We start from the raw sequence: 26,094 nt of genomic DNA, 5'->3' as shown, positions 1-26,094 counted from the left end.
TATTATTATTATTATTATTATTATTATTATTATTATTATTATTATTATTATTATTATTATTATTATTATTATTAATACGCAGCAGCGGATTTGGAGTAATTGCATCCAAAAGAACTTAATATTTCCCATTTCCTACTATAACTTGAACGCATCAGCAGTGCAGATTTTGCCTTCTCGGGGTGATGTGGAGCTGCTGCTAGAGGAAACACGGCGAGCAGCAGTCATGTCTAACTTTATCCTGGGTTTAGATGTGGGCACCACCTCTGTGAAGGCGGTTTTAATAGAAACTGACTCCAGATCTGTGGCTGCGACTCACAGTTTACCGACAGACTCTGATCTGAGCGACAGCAGCGGAGTGAAGGTGGGAGCGTTCAGGTGACACTTTATTACCGTACTCTGCAGATCAGTAAACTCAACACCAGTGTGTGTGCGTGTGTGTGTATGTGTGTGCGTGTGCGTGTGTGTGCATGTGTAGGCCAAAGAGCAGGACACCGGGCGGATCATAGACTCGGTGAATCGGTGCCTCAGCTTCCTGCCTGCGGACAAACTGCAGCGGGTCAGCAGCATCGGACTGACCGGACAGATGCACGGAGTTCTGTTCTGGAAAGCAAAGAGCGGTGAGACGAGCCTCCATGCACGCTGGGACATTTCATAACAGAGCGGTTTACTGTGTAACTATTAATTACACCATCTCTGCTGCCCTGGACAGAGACTGTGGCCCTTAGTTTCCACATTAAAGCCCCTAGAGCCACTTAACGTGACTTAAAAAGGCTTTCATGATGTGTTCTGTTTTCAGGGTGAATGAAAAATGGAACAACCTGTTGTTGAGCTGAAACTTGATCTGTTTCCAAACAGTTACTTGCAGGTTTCTTCTGGCTGAAAGTGATATGGGTCATTCCAGAATTAGAGGACATTTTACGTCCCACACATCAAATTTCAAATAATCCTTGTACAAAATACCAAAACATGCAGTTGTTGTGTAAATGTACTTCTCCTGAGACCAAATCTAAAAACAATCAGGAGAAAAGAGTGTTTGAAAATATTTTTGAAAATACCAAATAAGTCTGGAGTTCCCATTAAAATGACAGTTTTCTCTTGTTCCACCCAAAATGGAATTTAAATCTCCTTGTTTTGGTATTTTTTCATTGATGTCTTTTGTAATTGTTTTTAAATTAACATAATATTTTAAATAATAATTATTATGCATGGAATATGTATCCCACAACCCTGTTAGCATAACCGTTTTAGCTGGTAGAAAAAGAAGAAAGCAGTGAATCACACGATACGCTGGAATTAACACCATCAAACAGTTTTCCTAAAGAATGGGTAGAGCAAAGCTATGCCCTCTCTTTTATTTTTCATATTTTTATAACTTTGTCAGCCTTGATTGAATGTCTCACTCTACCTCATGCAACTCTGTTATGCATGTTATTAGGAGAAGACAATTTTTTAAAACTTTTTTTCTTTACTTTTTTCCATCAGTAAGTTTGTCCTCTTGGTCAGCAGTAACAGCTAAATATTTAGCTCCCACTCCTGAGAAAAAGCTAACATTAGCATGGATTAGCAACCCTGCTACTGTGATTACAGTAGGGTTAGCAAACAACAAATAAAACATGGATTAAAAATGGTACCATTGATGTGTAAGCTGATCCAATCAAACCTTTGATAGTTTATTACCTATTATTGACGAATATCTAGCAGAAAATTATAAAATAGAAGGTTTGTTTTTTAAAAAACATTTGAAACTCAAATGCCTTTCAATTCTGGAATGACTCTTCAACAAATAATTAAAAACAGTAAGACAGTGTGTTAGAGATGTTAATGAAAAATAATTATTTTAATGGTTTTTTGTTTTGTTTTTTATTTTACACTTTTACTAAAAATGTCCTTGTCCAGAATTCCTCATACTCTTTCTACTCTTAGTAATCCACGGCAAAGCCTTTATTTGTCACAATATCAATCATGCACTTCTCATATTTGCTAACAGTCTTCCTTCATGTCTCCACTGGGATTTTGTTCAGCTCCTCTCTTTAATAATCTCCAGCTCTTTGAGATCGAAGGCTTCCTTGCGTCACTGTGTTTCATCAGTTCCAACATTGTTTTCTGTTAATCATGTCTTTACCACTTTAGATCTACGCTACCGTCCAAAAGTTTGGGGTCACCGAGGCAATTTCATGTTTTCCATGAAAACTCACACTTTTATTCATGTGCTAACATAATTGAAAAATAGTTTTCTAATCTTCAATTAGCCTTTTAACACCATTAGCTAACACAATGTAGCATTAGAACACAGGAGTGATGGTTGCTGGAAATGTTCCTCTGTACCTCTATGTAGATATTCCATTAAAATCAGCCATTTCCAGCTAGAATAGTCATTTATCACATTAACAATGTCTAGACTGTATTTATGATTAATTTAATGTTGTCTTCATTGAAAAAAACTGTTCTTCTTTCAAAAATAAGGACATTTCTAAGTGACCCCAAACTTTTGAACGGTAGTGTATGTTTCAGATCATTGTCTCCATGGAAGGTCCAACATTGTCTTAGGCCTGATGCTTTCCTCTACCACCTTAATGTTGTCTTCTTTTCACACAATGCAGTTTGCTTTAACAACACCCACAAAGCATCGCAGTCCCACCACCACGTGTGACAGCTTTCTTGGGGTTGAATCCTTCTCTTTTGATTCAACAAACCAAACCTACAACTCTGTGTCCAAACAACTTTCTTTTCATCTCTTCTGATCACAGATGAGATGAAAGCTTTCTTCTTTGTCCAGTTGAGCTGCTGAGTGTCTGTCTTGGAGTCCATGAGAATTGTTCGGGTTCATCAAGATGATTTTGGTGCTGATCCTTGGATTCTTCTGGCCTCTACCATTTGTACCAGTACGGGGGTCGCTTGTGGTTTCCTTCCACACTGTTTTAGATTTTTCACAGTGTAGAACTCCTTGTCCTTTTTTGATGATGTTTTGCACTCTGGCCATTATGGACTTTCCTTGTCTGGTGGGCAGCCACAATGTGCAGCTTTCTGTCACTGATGGACCCTAACAGGAAGCTCACTGAGCTCTTTAGCTGTGACTTGCAGCTGACTAGTAATTGACCAGAGAACTACTGCAGCAGCTGCTACTGCTCAGTTTATAATGCATTACAATGCTCTGGCACAAATCATAAACAATCTTCATCACTTCCAAAGGGTGTGGATAATTTCCAATATCATATTCTAATGAAAATGTCTTTTTAAAAAGTCAAATTAGTTCAAATTTATCATTAGCTTCTCTATCACAGTGCCTTATTATTATTATTTTTTTGTCATTTTTTATGCCATTTTCAGCCAGAAACAAACTATCAGTCAAATAAAATGAACTGCAAGTTTAAATTTGGAATAGGTCTAAAAAATTATAACTGCATGCTATTGGAATTCACTTTTAATTAGTATCATTATTTCACTATATAATATAATGATGTCCATATTGTCTCAAAGCCCTCCAGTGTTGATTATTACCTGTGAATCCAGTCATGCAGCAGAGGGTGCAGACTGCAGACAGGCAGCGATTGCAGTAATGCCGACATGTCAACACTACTACACACAATAAATAGGGATATAATAGATATCAGCATAAGGATGAGTACACTGCCAGTCAAAAGTTTGGACACACCTTCTCATTTAGTGTTTTTTATTTAATCATTTTATACATCGCAGAATAATACTGAAGACATCAAAACTATATAAGAATACAAATGGAATTATGTTGTAAACAAAAAAGTGTTAATCTTCAGTATTAATCTACAATGTAGAAAATAGTACAAATAAATGAAAAGCATTGAATGAGAAGGTGTGTCCAAACTTTTGACTGGTAGTGTACATCCTAGAGAATATTCTTGACTTTTTGTGATTTCATAAAGAGGTTTTTCATCAACATGCCAATGATTTTCTTCTCATCTAAAAGACTTGTACTCCTCAGTCTATCAGATCATGTACACGTTTCTAGTTTTCCTGTGTTTACATGCTCTTTGTTGATTCTGACACACTAACTACCTTTGATCTGAGAAACATTTTTGACCCTTTTGTTATCTTTTTCACTGAAACGGTTGCCTCTTTGCTCGTCATACTGACAGACAGCATCACATCAGTCTAATGAACAGATCTGCCAGTCCGAGCCACATATGAGCTGTTTTGTACATGAACTAGCGTTAAAACAACACATATAGAAATATTTAGTAGCCAAGTGTCTATTTACTTCTGACCCCCTGCAAGTTGCATAAAATGTGTTTTAGGTGTTATTTCTCACACACAGTTCTTCGCTTAAACCTGCTTCTAATAAAGCTGAGCACATTCAAGTAATAAAGTCATATTACATTACAGATGTTTTAGTTTAAAGTGAATGTGCAAAAGTGCAAATGCTGGTCCAGTATGTATGTATGAAAGTCTTTCTGTAATTAGAACTCAGTCGCCAAAGATATTTTGCAGTTTGTGTTTGACAGCAGTTCATATGATGCTTAACCAGACCATAAACTTCAGAAAAATACAGCAGCTACCATGATGACCTCTGCTGGTTGAACTAGAAAAGTTTTTCAAAACAGTTTTGCAGTCATGGTTATTTTTTGCTACTAAAATATTTACATATAGGCAAAACCATGAATTCAGATACAACTCAGTTGGTGCTGAAGTCACAGTCCACTGTACAGTTTAGTGTCTTTTGTCCTTTGCAGGTTGCGATTGGTCCAACAGAGACTTCTTCACAGCCAGAGACACCAGTCAGCTGATCACCTGGCAAGATGGACGCTGCAGCAGCGACTTCTTGTCCTCTTTGCCAAAACCAGACTCACATCAAAGCGTGGCCACAGGGTTTGGCTGTGCAACAATCTTCTGGTACATGAAACACAGGTGAACACACACACTTTTTACACGCCTCATGAAGAGTCTGCTGCGCCTCCTGCTTGTGTGATATAGCATCAGGTTCTGCTTCCCCTGCAGACCTGAGTTCCTCGAGGGCTTCACCGCTGCCGGGACCATCCAGGACTACGTGGTGTCCATGCTGTGTGGTTTGGACGAGTGTGTGATGACGCCTCAGAACGCAGCCAGCTGGGGCTTCTTCAACACTTCATCCAATCAGTGGAATGAAAACATGTATGTAAAGTGCCGAACTTCACATTTTGATAACATTTTATATGGTACTTGAAAGACTAAATGCATGGAAGATGTTTGTGCATGTCTGATCTGAAACGTAACCCTTTGTCCATCATTGGCAGCTGACGTCAGAACGCTTGTGTGTAACAAACAAGCACCTTGCTGTCTATATACTAACCAATGTGTGTGTGCATGCTGCAGTCTGAAGGGTGCCGGCTTTCCTTTGCACCTGCTTCCTCGGTGTGTGTCGTCTGGCAGCTTGGTGGGACAGACGTGCTCTTCCTGGCATGGTATCCCTGCTGGTACACCAGTAGGCGCCGCCCTGGGAGACTTCCAGTGCTCTGTCTACTCCTGCATGAGTGCATGCACAGATGCAGGTGAAGCATTAAGTCCTCTCTCACTGCACTGAATGCACCATACTCAATAAGTCTTTTCTGTTTAAAGATAGGGATCCATTAAGGCTCCACTATGACATACTGCATTCAGGACTAATGCTAGCCAACTCTCTCAAGGCTTAATAACAATATAGCAGTTTATCAGAGTATTAATGGAAACATTGCAGTCATAAAATATACAGCAGTAAATGTACACTACCAGTCAAAAGTTTGGACACACCTTTTCATTCAATGCTTGTTATTTATTTGTATTATTTTCTACATTGTAGATTAATACTGAAGATTAACACTTTTTGTTTACAACATAGTTCCATATGTATTCTTATATAGTTTTGATGTCTTCACTAAATATAATAAATAAAAACCATTGATTGAGAAGATGTGTCCAAACTTTTTTGTGTAGTGTACATGTTCAGCCTGTCTTTATTATTAGCAAACACAGAAAACTAACCTTTCTGTTGTAATTCTCCTCTGCTCCTGAGCTGAAACATTGTGTCCTTCTCCTATTTTTTTAGTTCTTAACATCAGCACTTCAGCTCAGCTGACCTTCACTATGCCAACTGACTTCAAACCTCCAGATTCTCCTGAGCCCTCCTCCTCCATCGCCTACTTCCCGTACTTTGACTCCTTGTACTTGGCTGTAGCGGCGTCACTCAATGGAGGGAACGTACTGGCCACTTTTGTGGAGATGCTGACTGCCTGGATGAGAGAACTTGGTAAGTTCTTTAATTTACTATCTGAAGAAAGATTTTTAAATGAGCATCTGTTCACACAATGCTGATTAAGCCTATCAATGCCCCAGGTAAGTCTGTCTGTATTTTGGAGTATCCCAGAGTTCGAAATCTGCTCTCAGTGGTGACATTTCTGTGCTGGTGCATCAGTAATGATGTGTGATACATCAACCAGCAATGGCTGGTTTTCTAGGGATCAAAAGGGAAGCAACTGTAGTAATGGAGACAATGTAGACTACTGCAGCTAGGAGTGTAAATGGCAGAAAAAAGTCATGAAAGAAAAGTGTTTGATTCTCCAGTTAAAAAAAGACTTAGTGTTCAGATAAAGGCTTACAGTCTGAAAAGAAAGAGATCATTAGAGAGGCATATGTCATGAACACAAGTCCACAGTCTCTGTGGGAAACAGAAATTCCACTGCAAGTTTCATCTACATATATACATTTATGTTCTTATGAAATCAGCCTCACTGATGAGGTTAATTTACAACTTCCCAGTCACTTAGATTAAACTGCTCACACAGCAACTTCTCACCAGCTCCGTTTCTCCTTTTTTGGCCCCACTTCTAGTGTAGCTCTGTGGGAAAGGTCTGTGTGTCCAGACTGAAATATCTCATTGAGCTGGTTCACCACTTTTACTGTAGTCACCATCTTGATGTTGACTTTTTTTTGTAGGAAATCTTTTAATTGTCCTTCGGTGAAAATCACATTTTTTACCTCACTAACATGTTGACATTGTGTTTTTGTATGCTAGATGACATGAGTGAAACAAGCAGTCAACACAGTGACAGTCTCAAAAACACAGATTCAGAATTCCACGGTTTCGTACGTAGCAAACCTTTGGTACCAATACTGGAAGTTTGCAGGGTGGGACTTCCTGTATCATTCTTCTTCTCCAGAATCAGTTTCTGAACATGTGGCTTAATTAATGTAGTATTACAACTTGCCATATTTTAACTCCAAGTGGTCTCACTGTGTTGGAACAGAGTTGTAGATGAGCTGGTGTGCTTGAGCTGCAATGAGTGGGGAGGGGTGGGTTGATAGAGAGACTGAAGGCAGGAAGGGATTATTTTCAGAGAAAAAACTTGTAAATATCCAAAGATGTGTTTTTAGAGGCTTAATCACCAATTACCTGCTGTTGGATAGGTTGCCCAGGCTGCTCTAACTGACTGATGAAAGCAAGGCAGTGTTGGTTTTGTTAGATCAATGAGTACAGACTAAAGCAAAAGTGTGTCTTGCTAGAAATAATGCCAGACTGCTAAGATGCTGTTCATTCTTTTTTTGAGGGCCAAACTAGCTGCCAGATCGTTGTAATGCAAATATGTAACATGGTGATGTAGAGAAGTAACTGAGGAAAAGCCTGGACTTCAAATGAGGCACACAGTGAGAGAGAGTAACTCCCTTTGTTGTGGAGTTTGCAAGTCTGCAGACCTTTTACATGCACAAAAAGCTGCTATTTAACACTGAAAACTCCCAAAAGTATAATATGTCCTCCTTAATCTAGACCACTGTGGGTAAAGTAATAACAGTAGAATGGTGTTTACTAAATGTGTTACTGTACAGACCACAGACAGAGATCACAGTGAACTGGTGTCACACTGATCATATGTGAATTTTCTCTCACCCTCACAGGTGCAGAGCCAGCTGACTCCTGCTTATATGAAAAGCTGATAAATTCCGCGCTCAGCCAGGAAACCAGCGACCTGATGGTGAATCCCACCATCCTGGGAGAGAGGCACAACCCTCTGTGCCTGGGTCAGGTGACCAACATCTCAGCCTCCAATCTGTCTCTGGGTCATGTGATCCGGGCGCTGTGCCATGGAATCGTGAGCAACGTCACGTCCATGATGCCTGCAGAACGTCTCCAGCAGGCGGGGGTCCGCAGGATCGTGGGCAGTGGGAGCGCTCTGGCTCGTAATGAGGTGCTCCGGCAGGAAGTGGAGAAGGCGTTTCCTCAGGAGATGGTGTACGGACAGAACGCTGACTCGGCTGTCGGCGTTGCCATGGTGCTCTGTGACCGACTTTGATTGAGGGTCCTAATCCACGGAGGGATCTCTCTCTGTTTACGTGATTAGTTCAAAATTTTGCACTCTTTTTAATGCCTTTTATTAAATGGTATTGCTTTGTTTAAAAAAACAAAACAACGGGGATCAGGACAGGGATCAAATGTATTTAAAATTCCAGGACCAAAACGATTGAAGCTGCTAAGTGATTTACATACTGACTCAAATTAGCTGCTGAGTGCAACGTATCCCCCTTAAACATTTCACTGTGACTGAACAGCTGTTACTGAGCTTTTCTGTCTCTGCCATCAGGGTTTGGTAGTGTATTTTACAGTGAAGTGTTACAGCGTAAAATATTTCCATTCTTCAGAATCAACGTGTTAGAGCCTTTTCCTAGATCCGACATGTTCCAAAGATGCTTGGAATTCATCAGAAACAGTCAGAACAGTGTTGAGTGCAACAGCAAATATGCTGTAAGAGCCTTTAACAGCCCCACATTCTACTTTACTGGAGCTCTACAGCTGTTTGATGCTGCACCATCCGAATATAATAAGAAATTAGTTTATTCCCACATTCCCTGCATGTTTCTAAGAGGAATGACACAAAATCATGAAGTGGGTAGAACCCACAGCATGATGCAACACTGATTGAGGCTCAGTAAAATCATTGTGTTTGGTTTGTGAACAACTTGCAACATATTAACATTCAAGCAGAAACAGTCATGGTTTTATTATTTTCTGGTTCACAGTTTCTTCCTCAGGTTCCTTTTTGGTTCCCTCTGGGGAAATGCTTAATGCTTAACTCTGGTCAGAAGGAGTTGTATCCATAGATTTCTGGAGTCATCAGGGTGTGAGCGAGCTTTTTGTGTCTGATGGATTCATTGCTCTGGTTTGTATTACGGAAGGAAGTTTAATTGACTTTGTGCTCCATTTAGCCTAATTTCTGTGAGCTTGGATAACTGGCATCATGTAGCTGGCTCTCAGCCTTAACTCTTGTTTTTCAGTCCAGCTCTGAGCATGAAAGAGGCAGAGTTCTTTATTACGGGCCATCATCAGAACCATGACCCAATAAGATGAGAGGAGATGAAAACAGCCACATCTGTGGGGAAATTCTGCAATATCAACGTACTGTGCAATACGACTGAAATGTTAAATAATTCAAGGTGATACCGCCTTACAGTAATCACATTATTTCTAAGTTAAACAGTTGGGTATTTGCTCTTATGTGAAATAAAATATAAAAAATAAATAAAGTTTATACTGACTGTATTAACAATACAGGCTCCACATTAAGTAAGAACTCAGTGCAACCAAAGTCATCATCACCACAGTCCCACCTTTGTGCTTCACTATTGGGACTATTCAGTCACTGTGGTTGTCCAGACCAGGTACACCCCAAAGAAACTGGAACACTTCTGAGCCAATTGAAATTTTATCTTGGAGTCATCTGACCAAAGAATGTGCTCTCGAAATGCATTAGATTATTTTCATGTTTTTTAGCTTGCATTTTTGTGCTGAGGAGCAATCATTGTTTGATATCTTGAACACTGTCCATAGAGGTTGACGGTTTGCAATGTCCTTCACATTGTCTGAGCTGCCACAGAAACTCAGATTTTCACTGATAACTCCTGTGCCAAGTCTGAAGCACAGAGCCTGTCTGTTTTTCAGATCTGGATTCTCTAGCGCACTACTACAAAATCATGTGCTGTCCATGGTGTCATTTTAGGAGGACCGCTGCAGCTCTGATTAGTAGTACTGTGGCTCTTTCTTTACCTCCTGATTGCTGCCTCAGCTGATTATTACTTGGTCACTGATCTTCCTGTGTCTTTTTCTGTCTTTGTTTCAGAATCAGATTTTTAAATTTATCTGGTAATTGTTTTCCACATGGAGCCATGATGTGGACATGCAGATTGACACAGCTTATAGGTCCAACACTGAGAAAGTTCTGCTGTTCACAGCTCATTTTATAACCATGTTCATGCAGTTAGGCTAACCGGAAATCACAGGTGTACTAAGTTTGGTTTTAAGTGATCACAGGTTTTCTAACTTATCTGTCAGTGATCACAAGTGTATTCAGCTCTGTTGCATGATGTTTCTACTTTGAGGCCTGTATTTTTAATATAGTCTCTCCGGTTCATTTGTTTTTGATTGATCAGTAAGAGGAAATACTCTACTGTTGTTATTTCACACTGGGCGTACTCACTTTTGTTTTATACTGTTATCTACTGTTAGTGTTTTTATGACCCAAGCAGACAAGAGAAGTACTGATGGTCCAAAAAAGAAAAGAATAAGAAAAGAATAGGTGTACTTGGACAAAATATTGCTTTTATAATTTACTCAACTGATTAATGGTAAAGGTGTGTTTCCCCTAAAACTCCAAAAAGAGCTGCAGCTATTCAGTCAGGGTTAAAAACTACAGCGGCTCAAACCTAAATACACTGATAGGACTCCTGTGGATTTGGGTTAGATTTATTACCACAGGCTTTTAATATTCATGCTGTGATTTGTCATGAAGAGCGAAATGATTGTACTGATCTATAAAAATGTCTCTGCTGCTCTGTATAGTTTTATTGTAAACGCAGTGCTCCTGTGTAGTAATGACTGACTTTTCCACCAGACTGTTTACTGTGAAGCTCAGGTTGCCATAGTGATCTTCAAAGTGACCCAGCATCATGATACCAGAAACCTAAGATATCTGGCTAACCTGCCAACGCTGTGAGATGCAGGCTCCAGCACATTTATCCGGTTTAGACCAACGCTTGTGTTTTTCTTGCACCACCTTCCTTTCCATTTTACACATGCACTGACGGATTGCCTTGTTCAAGAGCTGCACAGTCGTGTTTGTTAAAGCATGCCTGATTGAATATGCATCATTCGCTGTCCTAGCTCACTTCATCCAAGCTGATCCTTAGATTTCAAGTTTTTCTGAATTTTACCCTACCACTGCTCTTTATTTGCCTTCTGTGGAATTACTGCTTCTCAAATGGTGGATAAATGGACTCGGCTTATGCCATTTGTCTCATAGTATTACATTAATTTCATAATTAAGTAGCAAGTAATGACACTAAAAGTCACCAGAGAGAAAACGTATTTGTTCTGAAGCATCCAGATGGACCGATTAATACAGTTGGTGTCTTCATTATTTGCCGCATTCCTTGTAAAACATTGATTTTTACAAGGAAATACAGATCTTATCATATTCAATGATCCATTATACTGGAGCAACATGAAGGTCTGTGGGTTAGTAGTTTACACATGAAGGGATGTTGTCAAATAAATCAGTATTAATGATTCAAATTGCTCTCAGATCTTAAATATTTTTTATTGAAAGAGACAGAAATTTAATGTTCATGTCTTCTTTCTGCTTCTCTAGGAAAAGAATCATGATCTTGTGCAGTGATTAGTTCTTGTACTGAAGGTATTAAAAAGCTCAGACACACACTAGATGAAGCAGCACCAGGCAGCACAGTTTTGGCTGCTCTGGCACATATTTCTTTACAGCGTCTTGAGCAAACCATGTGCCCCGTTTAACTGTAAAAAAGGAAGTCGTATAAAGAAAGGAAACTGATCGTATGAATGCAAATCTGCAGATCACACTGGTAGGCAGACGCTCTGCAACCACACACTCAGTCACAGGACTGAGGCAGCCCTGAAAACACACATTAAACTGGAAGTACGAAGAGGCACAAGACACACAGGAAGCAACTTTATGGACTTTATGTAACAGAAATCCAGCAAAAGAAACATGTAAGTTTCTCTGATATTATTTTTTTACTTTCAGAGTCAGAGATTTTTCCTTGATAGACATTTTCTCCAGATAAGTCCTTTGGCGCATTACTTAAACTACAGAATTGAATTCTTTTGCCTACATGTAAAGGCTGTTTACACATTAGTACTCATCTCTGTGGCTCCTCTCTGCTGAACTCATCATTAAGCACATTTGTGTTTGCGTCAGATGATACTAGCACTCAGAGCAGGCCATAGATGGGGAATAATTTGTGGTATCTTTAGCTGTCTTGGTCTGACTATGGTCAGTCAATACAGCATCCTTTCAACCACTCAGGGTCCGAGTAATGTGTTCTGATTTTCTCTAGGGCGGGTCACTTTATCTCCCTCTGGCTTGCTTCTGCAATCTCATTTCCTTTACGTTAAGTGAGCATCATAGGACGCTGAGGACAAAAGGATCCACACGCCTCTGCAGAACTCTGCCCTGTTGTTTTGTTTTGGACTAAAGATCAGATTTTTGATTCAGAAGACAATCTGGAAGAAGACGGCTCATTTGTGGTTAGTCAAATTTTGCTTCATTATTGTATCCAGCTGATTTAATTGCTTCAATCTATGAAGAATATGTGAAACACGCTAATTATCATGAGCAAAATTGCTGTGGTATACAATATTCTCTTGATATGCTACTGGGATTTAAACTTCTAATTTTTTTTTATTTCATGTACATACACTGTACATGTAAACATACAGCTAAAAAGATGCATTAAATTGTGAGCTTTTTTCTTCTTGTTGACACTAAGTGCTTGCTCAAAGGGAATCTTTGCATATGTGGGTTTCACGATATATTGTGAAACAGAATAGAATAGAATAGAATAGAATAGAATAGAATAGAATAGAATAGAATAGAATAATATTGTAGGGTCGTGACTTTACAATGTGATTTGTGCTTACAAAAACTGAACGGGAATAATGTAGATAATCTAGATGTTCTTCATTATACAGACATCTGTGTGTGATGTATTCTGTTAAAACATACATGGCTCACATTACTGTGTGTCATCAATCAATAGATCTATAAATAATACAAGAGGATATAACGACATTGTGGAAGGTATTTCTACACACAGTTTAACAACAAACAGGTTTATGCTAATGTGAATTCCGTCACTCTTTATTATTCTACTGCTTCAGATGTTGCGTCATTTTAAACAAAGTCTCATTTGATCACCTCAAAATAAAATAGACTAAAAAATAACGTGTTTACTTCCCAGTTTATCTGGTCTTTGGGTTTTTTTTTTTTGCTTTTCTTATGATCACGGAGTCACACACAGGAGTCACTAATTCCTCATTTTCTAACTGAAAATGGGAACATAAACCCACCAGACATTTCTGTGTAGGTTCCCATTTTCCCAAACATGTCTCCCTTTACACATGAATATAGATTTTACTGTGATCACTGAGCTTTGGAGGAATATTCTCTTTATGCTGTACTCGATAAAACAGTTTCTACGCAAACCCAACTGTAAATGATTTGATTATTCTGCAGAGTAAGTGGCTCCCAGATCAAGTGCTGTGTTTCCTGCTGTCATGGAGATCCTCTAAATAAACTTCTTTGTTAGTCATAGAGGGATGAGACATCACATGTCTGAAAATATGTCTTAAAGAGCAGAGAGATGAACCCTGGTGGAAACCCTGCTGATACAAACACTTTGTCTACAGCTGTGATTCATAACCAGTTTTGGCTCATGAGCCATTAAATTAAAGCTAAGTGTAACCTATTGACAAAGCTGTAAGTAGTTTAATAAAACCTGATCTTTGCTTCTTAAGTTGTTGATCATAAAGAAATTCAGTCAGATCAACCTATCTCTTCTAGTTTCCATAATGTAAACATGAATCTTGCTCATTTCTACCTATTTGAACCTAAAATGTCTCATTGTTATCTTCAGACCACTTTACAACTTAATAAGTTCATAGAACTTTTTGATCTACAGCGATGAGTTGAATGAATGAACAGGGGAGAGTTCCCTCAACTAATTAAATTAAGTTTAAACAAGCATAAGAATTCCCAGAAGGTATTACTGGAGAGTTAAAACCCCCCCAGAGATTTTTGTTTCTTGTAGTTTAAGGGAAACTTGGTGGGTGTTGTTTTTACAAGTTAAATCAAATTACAGCTATTTCTTTTCATAATGACTAAAACAGTCCCACCCAAACAAATGCAAAGGTAAGTACTAAAATCATTCCCTAAATTCCTAGACTTATAATTTATCTCACTGAATCTGGGAGAAGCCTCACAGGTTGTCTTCCTACTTGCTCTGGTTGAAAACAAAAAAAAACTCTTCAAACTTAGAAAGTGTAAAATGAAAGCAGTCAGTTTGTAACTCCTCTCTGTCTACGTAATTGATTTAACTTAACATTGTAAGTTTATTCAACTTGTTTACACTTTTACATCTCATAAGATGACTTTGTCAGCAGGAGAACTTACATTTCTGAGTTGAAACAACTTCAAATGATTCAGAATTCAGAAAACATTTTGCATAGCAGAAATGTGTTTTCTATCCTCTTAATCATTTTGCAGGGGGTTCCTCTTCTCCAATGAAAACTGCTGGTCTATGGAAAGTAACACTCCAGAAAACACAAGTGGCTCTTGTGTACTTTTTTGATCTAGATCTGACAGAAAATGAGTTAGCAGACACACAATTGCTCCCCGTAGCACCTGCAGCTGTTGAATGAGTGAGTAGAATGAGCTTCTGTGTCTTGATGATGAACACTTTTAGCATATTTCTGTTCAGATCTCTCAAACTAGAAGTGAAGATGAAGAAGTCAGAGATGTTTGGCTTCACTCTGGAGGCCGACGACAGGACAGAGGAGGAGAAATCCCAACGAAAAGGGGGCAAGAAAGACGGTCTTGCTTCTGCTCTGGGTTTGAGCGAGGACGGCCCTAAGGCCCCCATGGACACTGATTACCAGGAGGAAATGGAGGAGACCAAACCTCAAATAAGATTCAATCTCAACTTTGACAAGTGAGCCTCTCCATGCAGTCATAAAATGATCTCTGCCCTTATTATGGTGCGGGTGCTGCATATTATCAAGCCCCACTGTGTTAATTAAAATGGACGGTGAAGCTGTTGTGTTTTACCACCCTGCTGTGTAAAACATTTCTTATTTCTAGAGGGATTCGAGGTGAGCAGCAGCCCGACCGCAGGAGAGACAGTAAGACGTTTAACATCGATAGATTGTTTGAAGCAGTGGCCAGCAGGGATGTCAGAAAGCTGGACGGCCTGCACCAGTACCTGCACCAGAACATGAAGAAACTCTCTGACTCTTTGTGTGAGTGCAAAAGTACCCATAATGCAACAGCTGCACCAAACTGTGAGTTGCTGACCTTTGTGTTAACCCCCTGAATGTGTGCTTACGTCTGCAGATCAGTCCCATGGTAAAACCGCCCTCATGAAAGCTCTTCTGCACATCAAAGACGGCAAGAACGAGACCATCGAAGTATTAATAGACATATCAGAGAGGATGGGCGACATTACGGAGTTTGTAAATGCAGCTTTTACCAGCAACTATTACAAGGGTGAACTTTCTTCTGAATTCACTTTAGTTTGATATAACTCTCTCTTTCAACTTCCGCTCTCTATATAAATCACAGATACTGTGGTAAACGTCTTCTCCCATTATTTTGTCTTACCCACAAAAAAATACATTTGCACTAAGTGGATATAAAGAAGTGCTACGCCTCCTCTGACAGGTCAGACAGCCCTGCATATAGCCATTGAGAGGAGGAGTCTTGCTTACGTGAAGCTGCTGATCAATAAAGGAGCAGACGTCCACGCTAAAGCCTATGGGAAATTCTTCCAGCCACATGACGGCCCCAACTTCTACTTTGGTGAGTCCAGGCTGCAGCAGAGAGGAACATCCTCCTCATGCAAAGATTATCTACAAATGAGATGAATCACTCTGTAATGATGCTGGTAATATCTGCGACATTTCAGTCATTTCATTTTTTACCCTAGCAATTACATTTTATTGTTGAGGCAGAAGTGTGACTTTCTTAGTACTATATGAAACACAAGATTTTCCTCAATTACAGGATGTGTAGAAGCAAAGTGTGCAAGCTGTAGAGAGGGACAGCACCTCTAAGTGTTAGTTTGTAATACTGCAGGTCTGCATTAGTATCCTCAAACAGTGTCCTGTTACAAGACTCTGGATTTCTGAGTTATATCTCTGTAAACCTGCAAATTAAAGCTCAGTGTTCCCATGAATCTGGAACATGGATCGGAACAGAACTGAGCTTGCAGAGTTATCTTTAACTAGGCAGATCTACTATTTTTGGGGAAAAAGCCAAATGGCATAACATAACATACAAACAGCACAAGAAGCTGCTCATTAGAATACTGATCAACAGCACCTCTAGTGGTCAAAATCTTGTCAGAGTTCTTACAACGTTGACTTTAACTAATGTAAAACCTGAGGGATTAGTGGTAATAGTATGTCCTTCATCAAAACATTTATATATTGATCTCCCTTAGATATGTTTTACAACCAACCCACAACCTTCCAAAAGCAGCTCCTCAAATGGTCCCTTAAGGCTGACCCTTTAAGTGATGGGATTCTTATAAACCCCGGTGCTGAGATGTCCAACCTTCCAGCAGAAATAAACAAGTTTACAGCCTGGTGTAAAAAAAAAAAAAAAAAAAGGGTTTTGGTCTTGATAGCTAAAGTAATCTGTTCATGTTGGGAGGTGAATTTTTTTTATAACTTACTTGTCTGAATGGTATTCAGGCTCAAAGTTACGCATAATTAAAAGTTGTGGTTGCTTTAAAACTGCTGCTCAGGAGGCTTGTGGGTGACACCAAGGAGGGTTTGTCTATTTTCACATTCATTTTTACAACTTTGGTGAAAACAAAATGCTTGAAACTTTTGTTTCACTTTTAATGTCACACAGAACTACCTAATGAGTTGAATAATTACTAGTTATTTTTTTCAAACAGGCAGTGTCTTGAATATTTGGTAGATATGTTACATTTGTTTGCAACAAATTTGACAAATTTACTTCTATTAGAATATGAGATATATAAACCATGGTGTATCATCTTGAATGAACTCATTCCATTTTTCTTTTCTTCTTCCTTCAGTATTTTATTGCTTTATTGCTTGATAATGTTAAATTACATAAAGCAACTTCAGGGACAGTTTTGCAATGTTTTCCAAAGTGAATGGGAAGATCCAAAAAATATTAAAGTGCCCATATTCTGCTTTTTTGTTTTTTCTTTTCCTTTTGTTATAGTATCTTAAAAAGTGATATTAGCTGTCGTAGTACTAGGTATCATCATCATGTGGCGTCTTCATTATGAAGGTTGGTCACCATTGATCTCCAGTTGTGTCTATTCTCCGCAGGTTGTAGTAGGTCTGGGGGCCTGCTGCAACTAATAGCCTCTTAGTACACACCAGGATCAGAAAGTAGTATAAAGTACTAGGTATAGTATATAGTTGTAGCTTTCTGTGTGTATAGAGATTCTGCAAATTTATAAAACCTAAGCTGCACACCAAAGGGAGTTATTCTCTTTCACAGAAAACATTTCTCTTTGCCTGACTGGAATGCCTTGTTTGAAGTCTAGACTTTTCTTCTGTAAATTATCTACATCACCAAGTAACACATTTGCATTAAACAGCTGGTGTGGCCCTCACAGAATGAGCAGCTGCTTCACAGGCCGCCATAGCGCTGTGTCTGCCAGGGCTACACCTCTCTGTCTACACTCACAGTTCTGGGGATATAGTACCTAACCAATAGTTGCCTATGGTGCCTTCAGTGACCTCTTCTCACTGAGGTGCTGCAACAATGTACAGTGTGAAGAAAATAAAGTGTTTGAACATTAAAGCACGTAAACATATTCTAGAAGACCCTCAAAATAGACTTATAAGACCGTGATTGGCTTCCAAATTAGTTGTCACACCAGCTCTTCACATACATCATTCTGTGCAGTGAATCCCAAACATCCAAGTGAAGAAATAAGACGCAAAACACGTTTGAGGTCGGATAGATTTTTCTGGAGGATTTATTCATTTAAGACTAGTTAAGACAAGTTAAAGAGAGTCACTAAGATGCATGTATTTTCTTTTTTTGTTGTCTCCAGGTGAGCTGCCTCTCTCTCTAGCAGCCTGCACCAACCAGCCTGATGTGGTGGACTTCCTCATGGAGAATGAGTACCAGCGGACGGATGCTAAGCTGACAGACTCTCAAGGCAACACGGTGCTGCACGCCCTGGTGGTGGTAGCTGACAACTCAAAGGAGAACACAGAATTCATCACCAGCATCTACGACCACATCCTCAAGACGACCGCTCGACTGCATCCCAAGCTGAAGCTGGAGGACATCAAGAACCGCAAGGGCCTGACACCTCTCAGAATGGCTGCCAAGACTGGCAAGATTGGGGTAAATTACTAGAGGCTGACATGAGGAGTACTGCAGGGTCACAGCAGACACAGTACTATGGGTTCCCTTTAGCACTGACAGCCCAGAAAGCAGAATTATGGTCGACCCAGTGAGTTTCAGTAGAGTCCTTTTCAGTTTGGCTTGATGGGATTCAACTGTCACAAATGTTATTGTTCTTTTCTTTCATTTGTCCACAGCTGTTTTCACACATCCTTCAACGGGAGTTCCAGGAGAGTCACACCAAACATTTGTCCCGTAAATTCACTGAGTGGGTGTATGGACCGGTCCACTGCTCCCTGTATGACCTGGCCTCTTTGGACTTGTATGAGGACAAGTCGGTTATAGAGATCTTGGTCTATGGTAGTGACATTCCTGTGAGTCTTAGTACTGTAAGTCCAATCACAGCAGCTGTAGATGACATTCAGCTCTTAAACATGCATCTCCTCTTGTTTACTTTCAGAACCGACACGAGATGCTGGAGACGGAACCTCTAAGCCAACTACTTGAGAACAAGTGGAAGAAATTTGCCGGCCGAATGTTTTTCTTTAACTTTCTGGTCTACCTCTTGTACCTGATCATCTTCACTATTGTAGCCTACAATAAGAAGAATGGACCGGTGAGCTGGATGACACAAACTATGAGACTGATCTGTACAGGTAATCCTGACAGTCCTGATGGTGCTGATGTTTCCTTTGTGCCCCACAGCCACCGTTTCCCATCGAGCACAACATGTGGGGTTACCTGTATGTTTCAGGCCAACTGCTGATGACACTGGCAAACTTCTATTTCTTTTTCATAGGGGTATGTAAGTGCTTTTGTTTTATAAATTTATATCTCTGGTCTCATATCAACACCTTATGGAAGCTGTGATCCAATAATGTGGCTGATTGATTACCATATCTAACTCCTTAGATCGTAGACATGAAGAGAAAAAATCCAAAGCTGCAGACCCTGCTGATTGATGGATATTATGAGATTCTGTTGTAAGTAGAAACTTTGTCATAATGAAAGATACCCTGTGGACTTTTCATGCTTGAAGTGTTCCTTTTACTCACCTCTTTATGATGCACACAGATCAGCCACAATATAAAAACCACTAGTGGCAAATGCAAATCCCTTTTATCATCTTCTTACAATGGCAAGGGGTGGAATATATTAGGCAAAAGGTGAACATTCAGTTGATGAAGTCGATGTGTTGGAAGCAGGAAAAAGGAGCAAGCGGAAAGATCTGAGTGACTTTGACAAGCCAAACTGTGATGGCTACACAACTGGATCTGAGCTTCTCCCAGCATGCAGTGGTTAGCACCTACCAAAAATGGTCCAAGGAAGGGCAGCTGCTAGTGCTCATGTGGACTGAATGCTGACCCATTTGATCCAATCCCACAGAAGAAATACTGTTGCACAAACAGATGAAAACCTTAATGCTGCTATAATAGAAAGGTGTCAGAACACACAGCATCACAGTTTGCTGTGTAGCTACAGACTGGTAGTTCCATGCAAGCTGAACCATGGAGCAATGGAGGAAGGTAGCCTGGTCTGATGAATCACTCGTTCTTTTACATCATGTGGACGGTTTGTTGCATGTGTGCCGTTTACGTGGGGAATCAATGGCAGCAGAAGCAGTTCTGAGCAACGTTCTGCTAGAAAACTTGGGGTTCATTCATGTGGATGTTGCTTTGACAGGTACCACCTACCTAAATAGTATTGCAGACTGCATAAACCCCTTATTGGCAACAGTATTCCCTGATGGCAGTGGCCTCTCAGCAGGATCATGCTCACTGCCACACTTGTTCAGGAAAAGTTGGAAAAACATGAAAATGAATTCAGTTTGTTGACTCGGCCTCCAAATTCTCCAGATCTCAGTTTAGTTGAGCATCTCTGCAATGTGCTGGAAAAACCAGTCCGATCCATGGAGGCCCTAACTCACAACTTCCAGGACTTAAAGGATCTGCTATTAATGTTTCAGTGCCTGATCCCACGGGACTCCTTCAGAGGTCTGTGGATTCCAGGCCTCAGTGAGACGGAGCTGTTTTGGCAGCATGAGGGGGACCTGCTCAGCATTAGGCTTTTATTAGGTTTTCATCTTGTGGATCATTAGTGCAGTTTTTTCCATGATACCAACTCACCAATAGGTGACCTTCCAGATACACTTCTATCAATACTACAATCAAGTGAACACGCTTGACTTTATGCAGCTGATCTCATTTAAGTAGTCATTTCTGAAACAAGCAGTTATGAATTAGGTGTGTAACATCAAAGAGGAATATCTTTTAACTACTATTTGAATTAAATGTATTTGTATAGACAAAAGTTTCATAGGAGGTGAAGGTTTTTAACAAGCAATTTATGAATGCCTTTTGAAAGAATCATTCACTATAAAAGCGTATTATTTGGGGGTTAGTGGTACTTGACAATGCTTCATCACCAAATAGCTCCTGGGAAACCTACAATACAGTCATGTTTTGTAGTTCTGAGTTACTTGCATAAAGCCATTCAGCATCACAGAAGATCTTCTGCTGTTGTCAGTTTTGTGCAGGGCGTTCTCTTCCTGGCCTCCGCTGGGCTCTACCTGTGTGGGCGGCTGGAGTATCTCGGCTTCCTGGTGCTGTGTCTTGCTCTCAGCTGGTTGAACCTGCTTTACTACTCCAGGGGTGACAGACACATGGGCATCTACAGCGTCATGATACAGAAGGTAGTCCACGCAGGTCAGAACACATCAAAGTGAAGGTCACAGTGAACAATCTGATCTCTGAGGCTGTCTGTCTCTCTTTGTCTTTGCAGATGATCCTCAGTGATATCCTGCGCTTTCTTTTTGTCTACGTTGTTTTCCTCTTTGGGTTTTCAGCAGGTACTTTACTTACTTACTTTCTGAAGATACCAAAAAACATTTTAAGATGAAGACTATGGCCAAGTACCATGAATGGAGGATATTGTGCTCTCTCTGTCCTGTCACAGCGGTCGTCACCCTGCTCATAGAGCCTCAGCCTCCTGTGAAAAACATCACTCAAGCGAAGAAGAGCCGTTTCTATGATCACCCTGATGAAAATGCCAATCAAGAAAATGAGCCGTGTTTCAAACCCAGCTTCAGAAACATCTCCTACACCACGCTGCAGCTCTTCAAGTTCACCATCGGTATGGGCGACATGGAGTTCACCCAGGGCTACCAGTACAAGGAGATCTTCTATGTGCTCCTGATCGGCTACATCATACTCACCTACATCCTGCTGCTCAACATGCTCATCGCCCTGATGAACCGCACCGTGGAGAAGATCACCATGGAGAGCGCCAGCATCTGGAAGCTACAGGTGAGTCATGCAGAGTGGTCACTGGTCATGTGAGTGTTCATTAGAGGCTTTAATAAAATGCTGCAATTGTTTTTAGAGGGCTGTCACCATCCTGGACATGGAGAAACGGCTGCCCGACTGTCTGAAGAAGAGGTTTCGCTGTGGGGTGGAGATAAAACTCAGCACTGCTCTCGGAGACGACCGCCGCCAGTGTTTCAGGTTCGCATGCAGTGATTACCATGTTTTAAAGTGGTTCATCGGTTGCTGGATGACAACACACTCAGAGTCCCAGTCACAGATAAGGACCTGTCAGCTGGTCCAGACTAAAATATCTCAGTTATAATTGGATGGATTACCATGACAGCCATTGTCCTGATCTCAAGATAATGAATCCTGATAAGTTTAGCCATCATCTAATATTTCCTGCAGCTCCACCATGAGGTTGACTTTTGTGCTTTTCATCTACTGCCATAATCAGATCCAAATTTTATGCAGCATTAGATATTTTGTACAGATGTGCATTGCTGCCGCAACAGAAAAAGAAAACGTTTTATAGTTTTATATACTAACCTGTTATTAGAAGATCTTTTCATGTCATTATGACATACAAACAACAAATAACATGAAATGCTTGATCATTTACACAGTTTGATTAAGTTCTTCTTCATTCCTTCATCCCAACTGCTGTAAGACTGTACAACATCAGCATCAGTGGCTGATGCTAGCATATACTGGACTCATCTCATATCACCCTGAACCATAAAATTTGCACAGCAAATCTTGCACTTCTCATCTTTGCACTTTTTAAACTTATTTTTTCCATTCTCATTTCTCATCCCTGTACATATTGTAAATATTAATACTACTATTTTATTATTTTATTACTATTACTATGTTTATTGCTACATAAACTGCTGTAACAATGTGAATTTCCCCTGGCATGCGGAGAAATACAGGACTATCTTATCTTATCTTATTCTTGGGTTGAGAGTTGGTGGGATTCTGCTGCTATTCTGCACTATGGATGATACTGTGATAAGTCATGTATCCATGGAACTTTCAGTGCTTCTTCAGGTGATCAGTGAGAAATGATGCTATCTCCAGAGGGTCACACTCATTCTTGCTTCTGTACAGCTTCATGCATTTTAAAATCCACATACTCATCACAATATCAACCATCATGCTCAATAACAGCAGAATCTTGCCATGTCCAAACCCAAGCATGAAGCAGAACTTAATCTGATTTAGTCCATGAGTCACACTGATCAGTCAATTTGTTCTTCACAAACCACTTATTCATTCAAATATGAGTTAGACGTTATGACAATATAAGTTAGCACATTATAATGTGAAAAAGAAAAGTTACAACAGGGTGAATGACGTCTTGGCGTTACAAGGAAAGTGTTTTGCTTTAAGGTGATAAGTAATAATGTGAAAACGTCTTATAATCACAACAAACTTTTCACGCTATAATGTGATACTGATCCATTTTTCTTGTTGTGGCGTTGGAGCAATATGGTGCCATAAGTTTATTGTCAAATACCAGCAAATCTGATGTCATTTCCATCAGTGTTTATAAAAACAAAACAAATACAAGGAACTAAGAGGTGAAAGCACTAAAACTGATTGTGATGCTAATACACTAAAATAAAATGGTGGGCAATATAGACACACAGTAAATATAGTAATGTTAGCATATGAGAAGGCTGATTAGCATTTAGCTCAAAGCACCACTGTGCCCAATACAGCACCACAGAGCTGCTAGCCTTTTTATGAGGGCTCAGTCTGCTAGAAGGCCTTAAGGCAAAAATATACACCTATCAGCCATTTTATTAGGAACACCAGTGAAATCTAATGCAATCCAGTGCTACAGCGCTGCCATAACTTTTGCTTCCTAAAACTTTTCTGCTGGTGAAATATCAGTAACTCTTAAATGTAATGCAGCTCAACCACCTCTGTGGCCGCAATAATAAACATCAAGTAGAATCATCATATTTTTGACAATGTCATCAAAAACTGAGCATATTGAAGCTTCATGAACAGAATTTGAAGCAGAGTTGTTTTATTAGTTTACCTCAGATGTCACATGTGTATCTAATAAAGTAGCAATGGCTGTAGCTTTCTTGAGAATTTCAGTAATGTGATGCTCTGATGATGCATTTCCCTTTAAAGGTTTGCATTTCATTAGATTAGAACAAACTACCTCATGCACAGCAAACCAAAGGATGAGTAATAATAATTCAAGCATATTAGTACTGGTGGGTTTCTGGGGTTTCTGGGGGAGAATTACAGGGAAGTGGCTGTAAGTAATGTGCAGTGTGCACTCACAGAGGCTCCCCTGCAGATTGATCAGGACACAGGTGAAGAACAGAGAAAGAGCATGTTTGCTGCTTTATAGTGGTTGAATAAATGACCATCAGAGTTATTAGTCACAAACGGAGTTATATTTTTTTGTTTGGCTACACTACACATTTTCCTGTTGATCAGTAACAGTCCTGTCTTGTGTCCAGTCGGTTCAGATAAAACAAGCCAAGTCCATGTGTGTCTATTATAACTTCAGATCTTCAGGTATCCTGCTGAGAGGTTCAGTGTTGTCACTTCTTGGTTTTCAGAGTGAGATGTGATCTGCTTTGTGCCACTTGAATATTTCCATTTCATGCTATATTTCCAGCACATTTATCTGACAGCTTCAGGTACTTTGAACATAGAGGTTTTAAAAATTGGTTAATATAGTCAGTTTTTAATGTAGTCTGTCACATTTCAGATGTCTGAGCTGTTAGCAGCTTCACCAAATAGTGATTTTTCCCTCTAAACTTCTTGCATAATTTCTCTGTATAAAGTTGTTCAAACCACACTGATGCTTCACTATTAATAATCCACTGAAGTCATGTACAATAATATCAGTCAGATGGACCAAACCAGTACCTTTCCTTTAATACTTCAGCTACATTTTGCCGCTGATGATTCCATATTCTGCTTCAGTAAAATTTTTGATGCAGCACTTTTACTTGTAATGGGGCATTTTGACATGCTGTGTTAATATTTTTTATTTAAGCAAAGTATCTGAATACTTCTTCCACCATTGGCTGTGCTACAAAGTTTCATCCCATTTAGGAAATTTTACTCTGAGGATTAAGGATCTGTTTACCACCACTGGCTGATCTTCTGAGCAAGTAATAATTATAAAGCAGAAATAAAAGTTTGCTCTTGCAGCATTACCATAAGATGCAGCAGTGTGAGCAGGATCACCGTGGTCTTCACTAATTTAGCCGACAGCTGATTGATGCGTCACACAGCAGACAGTAATTGGAGCATGTGTCCTCTTGTTGTCTCAGAGTGGAGGAAGTCAACTGGAACAAATGGAACATCAACCTGAGTAAAATCAATGAGGATCCTGGGTGTTGGGATCGTGTCCAGCAGCTGACCCCAGACACCCCGCCGAACCGACCCAGAGGTGCACAAACGTGTATGCATGCATTTCTGAGACGGCAGCATTACTCACATGTAGTAACATCTCCTTGTTCATCCACAGGGAGGAGCTGGAGAGGCTTTTTCACAGAGGGCAGTAGGCGGTGGCGGGCTTATCAGTCCACAGAGATGAGCTCCTCACCGGTGTAAAGAGCCAACAGGGAGCTTCACTCTGGCTGCTCAGCATGACTGACCTGAGCAACGAGGCATTCAAACCTAAAGACAGTATCCAGTTTCAGTTCCCCCAAGAAATTCACCTGCCAAATGTGTGAACTGCTTCTCTGACTGACTAATGCTCCAGCGTGTCAGCTTGATTTGAAATTTCATCTTCAAGACAGTTAATCACCAAGTTGAGCAGCGATCAGGAAAACATTGTGAACATTTGTGCATTTGACTGACATGATGGTGTTAAAAAGTAGAATTTATCACTGCTGCAACAAGTGCTGCTTAAATGCCAAAGAAATCCTGCATTTTAAATTAAACATTTAATCCAAAAGGCTTCTTCGCATGCTGCGTCTACACGTGAACAGGATGCACATCCTCTGCACAAAGGCCACAACCTGCTGGCACCTCTGGCATCACTCAAAATCCTTCATGGAGTAATACTGATCACGAAGGTGCTGATCCTGCCCTCCCGCTGTGTGCCCTTTATACAAGTCCCATTTTCATCACAGCCAGACAAGCTAAATCTACTGCGGCCAGATAGTCCTGCAGATTTCACAGCTTGCTTTGTCTACTCTACTTCCTATTGCTGTTTGGCAGAGGCAGGCCTGTATAAATGGCATGACGGCACAGCAATTGGTGCAACAATCCCCACCTTCAGCAGAAGCTGTCACAGTTACAAATTATATGTGGTTTAGATGGGCCCTCTGAATTGTGCAGTTACTCGTGAGGCTGATTATGGAAGAGACAAGTGTGTGAATAGTAAGCTACCT

General features: G+C 40.1%; 2 protein-coding genes across 2 annotated transcripts; both read left to right on the top strand.

Annotated features, from left to right (window-relative positions):
* The first annotated feature begins 160 nt into the window (after positions 1–160).
* On the top strand, positions 161–11,545 carry shpk (sedoheptulokinase). Its single transcript, XM_055017208.1, has 7 exons — positions 161–361; positions 476–617; positions 4,707–4,881; positions 4,972–5,124; positions 5,326–5,501; positions 6,035–6,235; positions 7,879–11,545. Exons 1-7 carry the CDS (start codon positions 224–226, stop codon positions 8,271–8,273), a joined length of 1,380 nt encoding a protein of 459 aa, XP_054873183.1. The 5' UTR covers positions 161–223; the 3' UTR covers positions 8,274–11,545.
* A 139-nt stretch (positions 11,546–11,684) lies between these two features.
* On the top strand, positions 11,685–26,082 carry trpv1 (transient receptor potential cation channel, subfamily V, member 1). The gene is made up of 17 exons (XM_023280144.3): positions 11,685–11,995; positions 12,343–12,532; positions 14,764–14,994; positions 15,144–15,301; positions 15,396–15,548; positions 15,723–15,860; positions 18,109–18,407; positions 18,605–18,781; positions 18,868–19,023; positions 19,113–19,208; positions 19,320–19,390; positions 20,934–21,099; positions 21,189–21,255; positions 21,363–21,712; positions 21,789–21,910; positions 25,027–25,145; positions 25,224–26,082. The coding sequence occupies exons 3-17, from the start codon at positions 14,786–14,788 to the stop codon at positions 25,307–25,309; spliced, it is 2,367 nt and encodes a 788-aa protein (XP_023135912.2). The 5' UTR covers positions 11,685–11,995; positions 12,343–12,532; positions 14,764–14,785; the 3' UTR covers positions 25,310–26,082.
* Positions 26,083–26,094: the final 12 nt, after the last annotated feature.

This window comes from Amphiprion ocellaris, chromosome 14 (assembly GCF_022539595.1).
Source record: "Amphiprion ocellaris isolate individual 3 ecotype Okinawa chromosome 14, ASM2253959v1, whole genome shotgun sequence".
In the NCBI taxonomy this organism is placed as follows: domain Eukaryota; kingdom Metazoa; phylum Chordata; class Actinopteri; family Pomacentridae; genus Amphiprion; species Amphiprion ocellaris.
The sequence above is the reverse complement of the archived record's forward strand: the minus strand, read 5'-3'. Positions and strand labels throughout refer to the sequence as shown.

Excerpts from the sequence above, each read along its gene's own strand:
- shpk (XM_055017208.1), top strand. The coding sequence starts at position 224 with ATGTCTAACTTTATCCTGGGTTTAGATGTGGGCACCACCTCTGTGAAG. Across the intron at positions 618-4,706 it reads GTTCTGGAAAGCAAAGAGCG|GTTGCGATTGGTCCAACAGA; the intron begins GTGAGACGAGCC and ends TGTCCTTTGCAG. Across the intron at positions 5,502-6,034 it reads GAGTGCATGCACAGATGCAG|TTCTTAACATCAGCACTTCA; the intron begins GTGAAGCATTAA and ends CTATTTTTTTAG.
- trpv1 (XM_023280144.3), top strand. The coding sequence starts at position 14,786 with ATGAAGAAGTCAGAGATGTTTGGCTTCACTCTGGAGGCCGACGACAGG. Across the intron at positions 15,861-18,108 it reads CGGCCCCAACTTCTACTTTG|GTGAGCTGCCTCTCTCTCTA; the intron begins GTGAGTCCAGGC and ends TGTTGTCTCCAG. Across the intron at positions 21,713-21,788 it reads CCAGCATCTGGAAGCTACAG|AGGGCTGTCACCATCCTGGA; the intron begins GTGAGTCATGCA and ends AATTGTTTTTAG.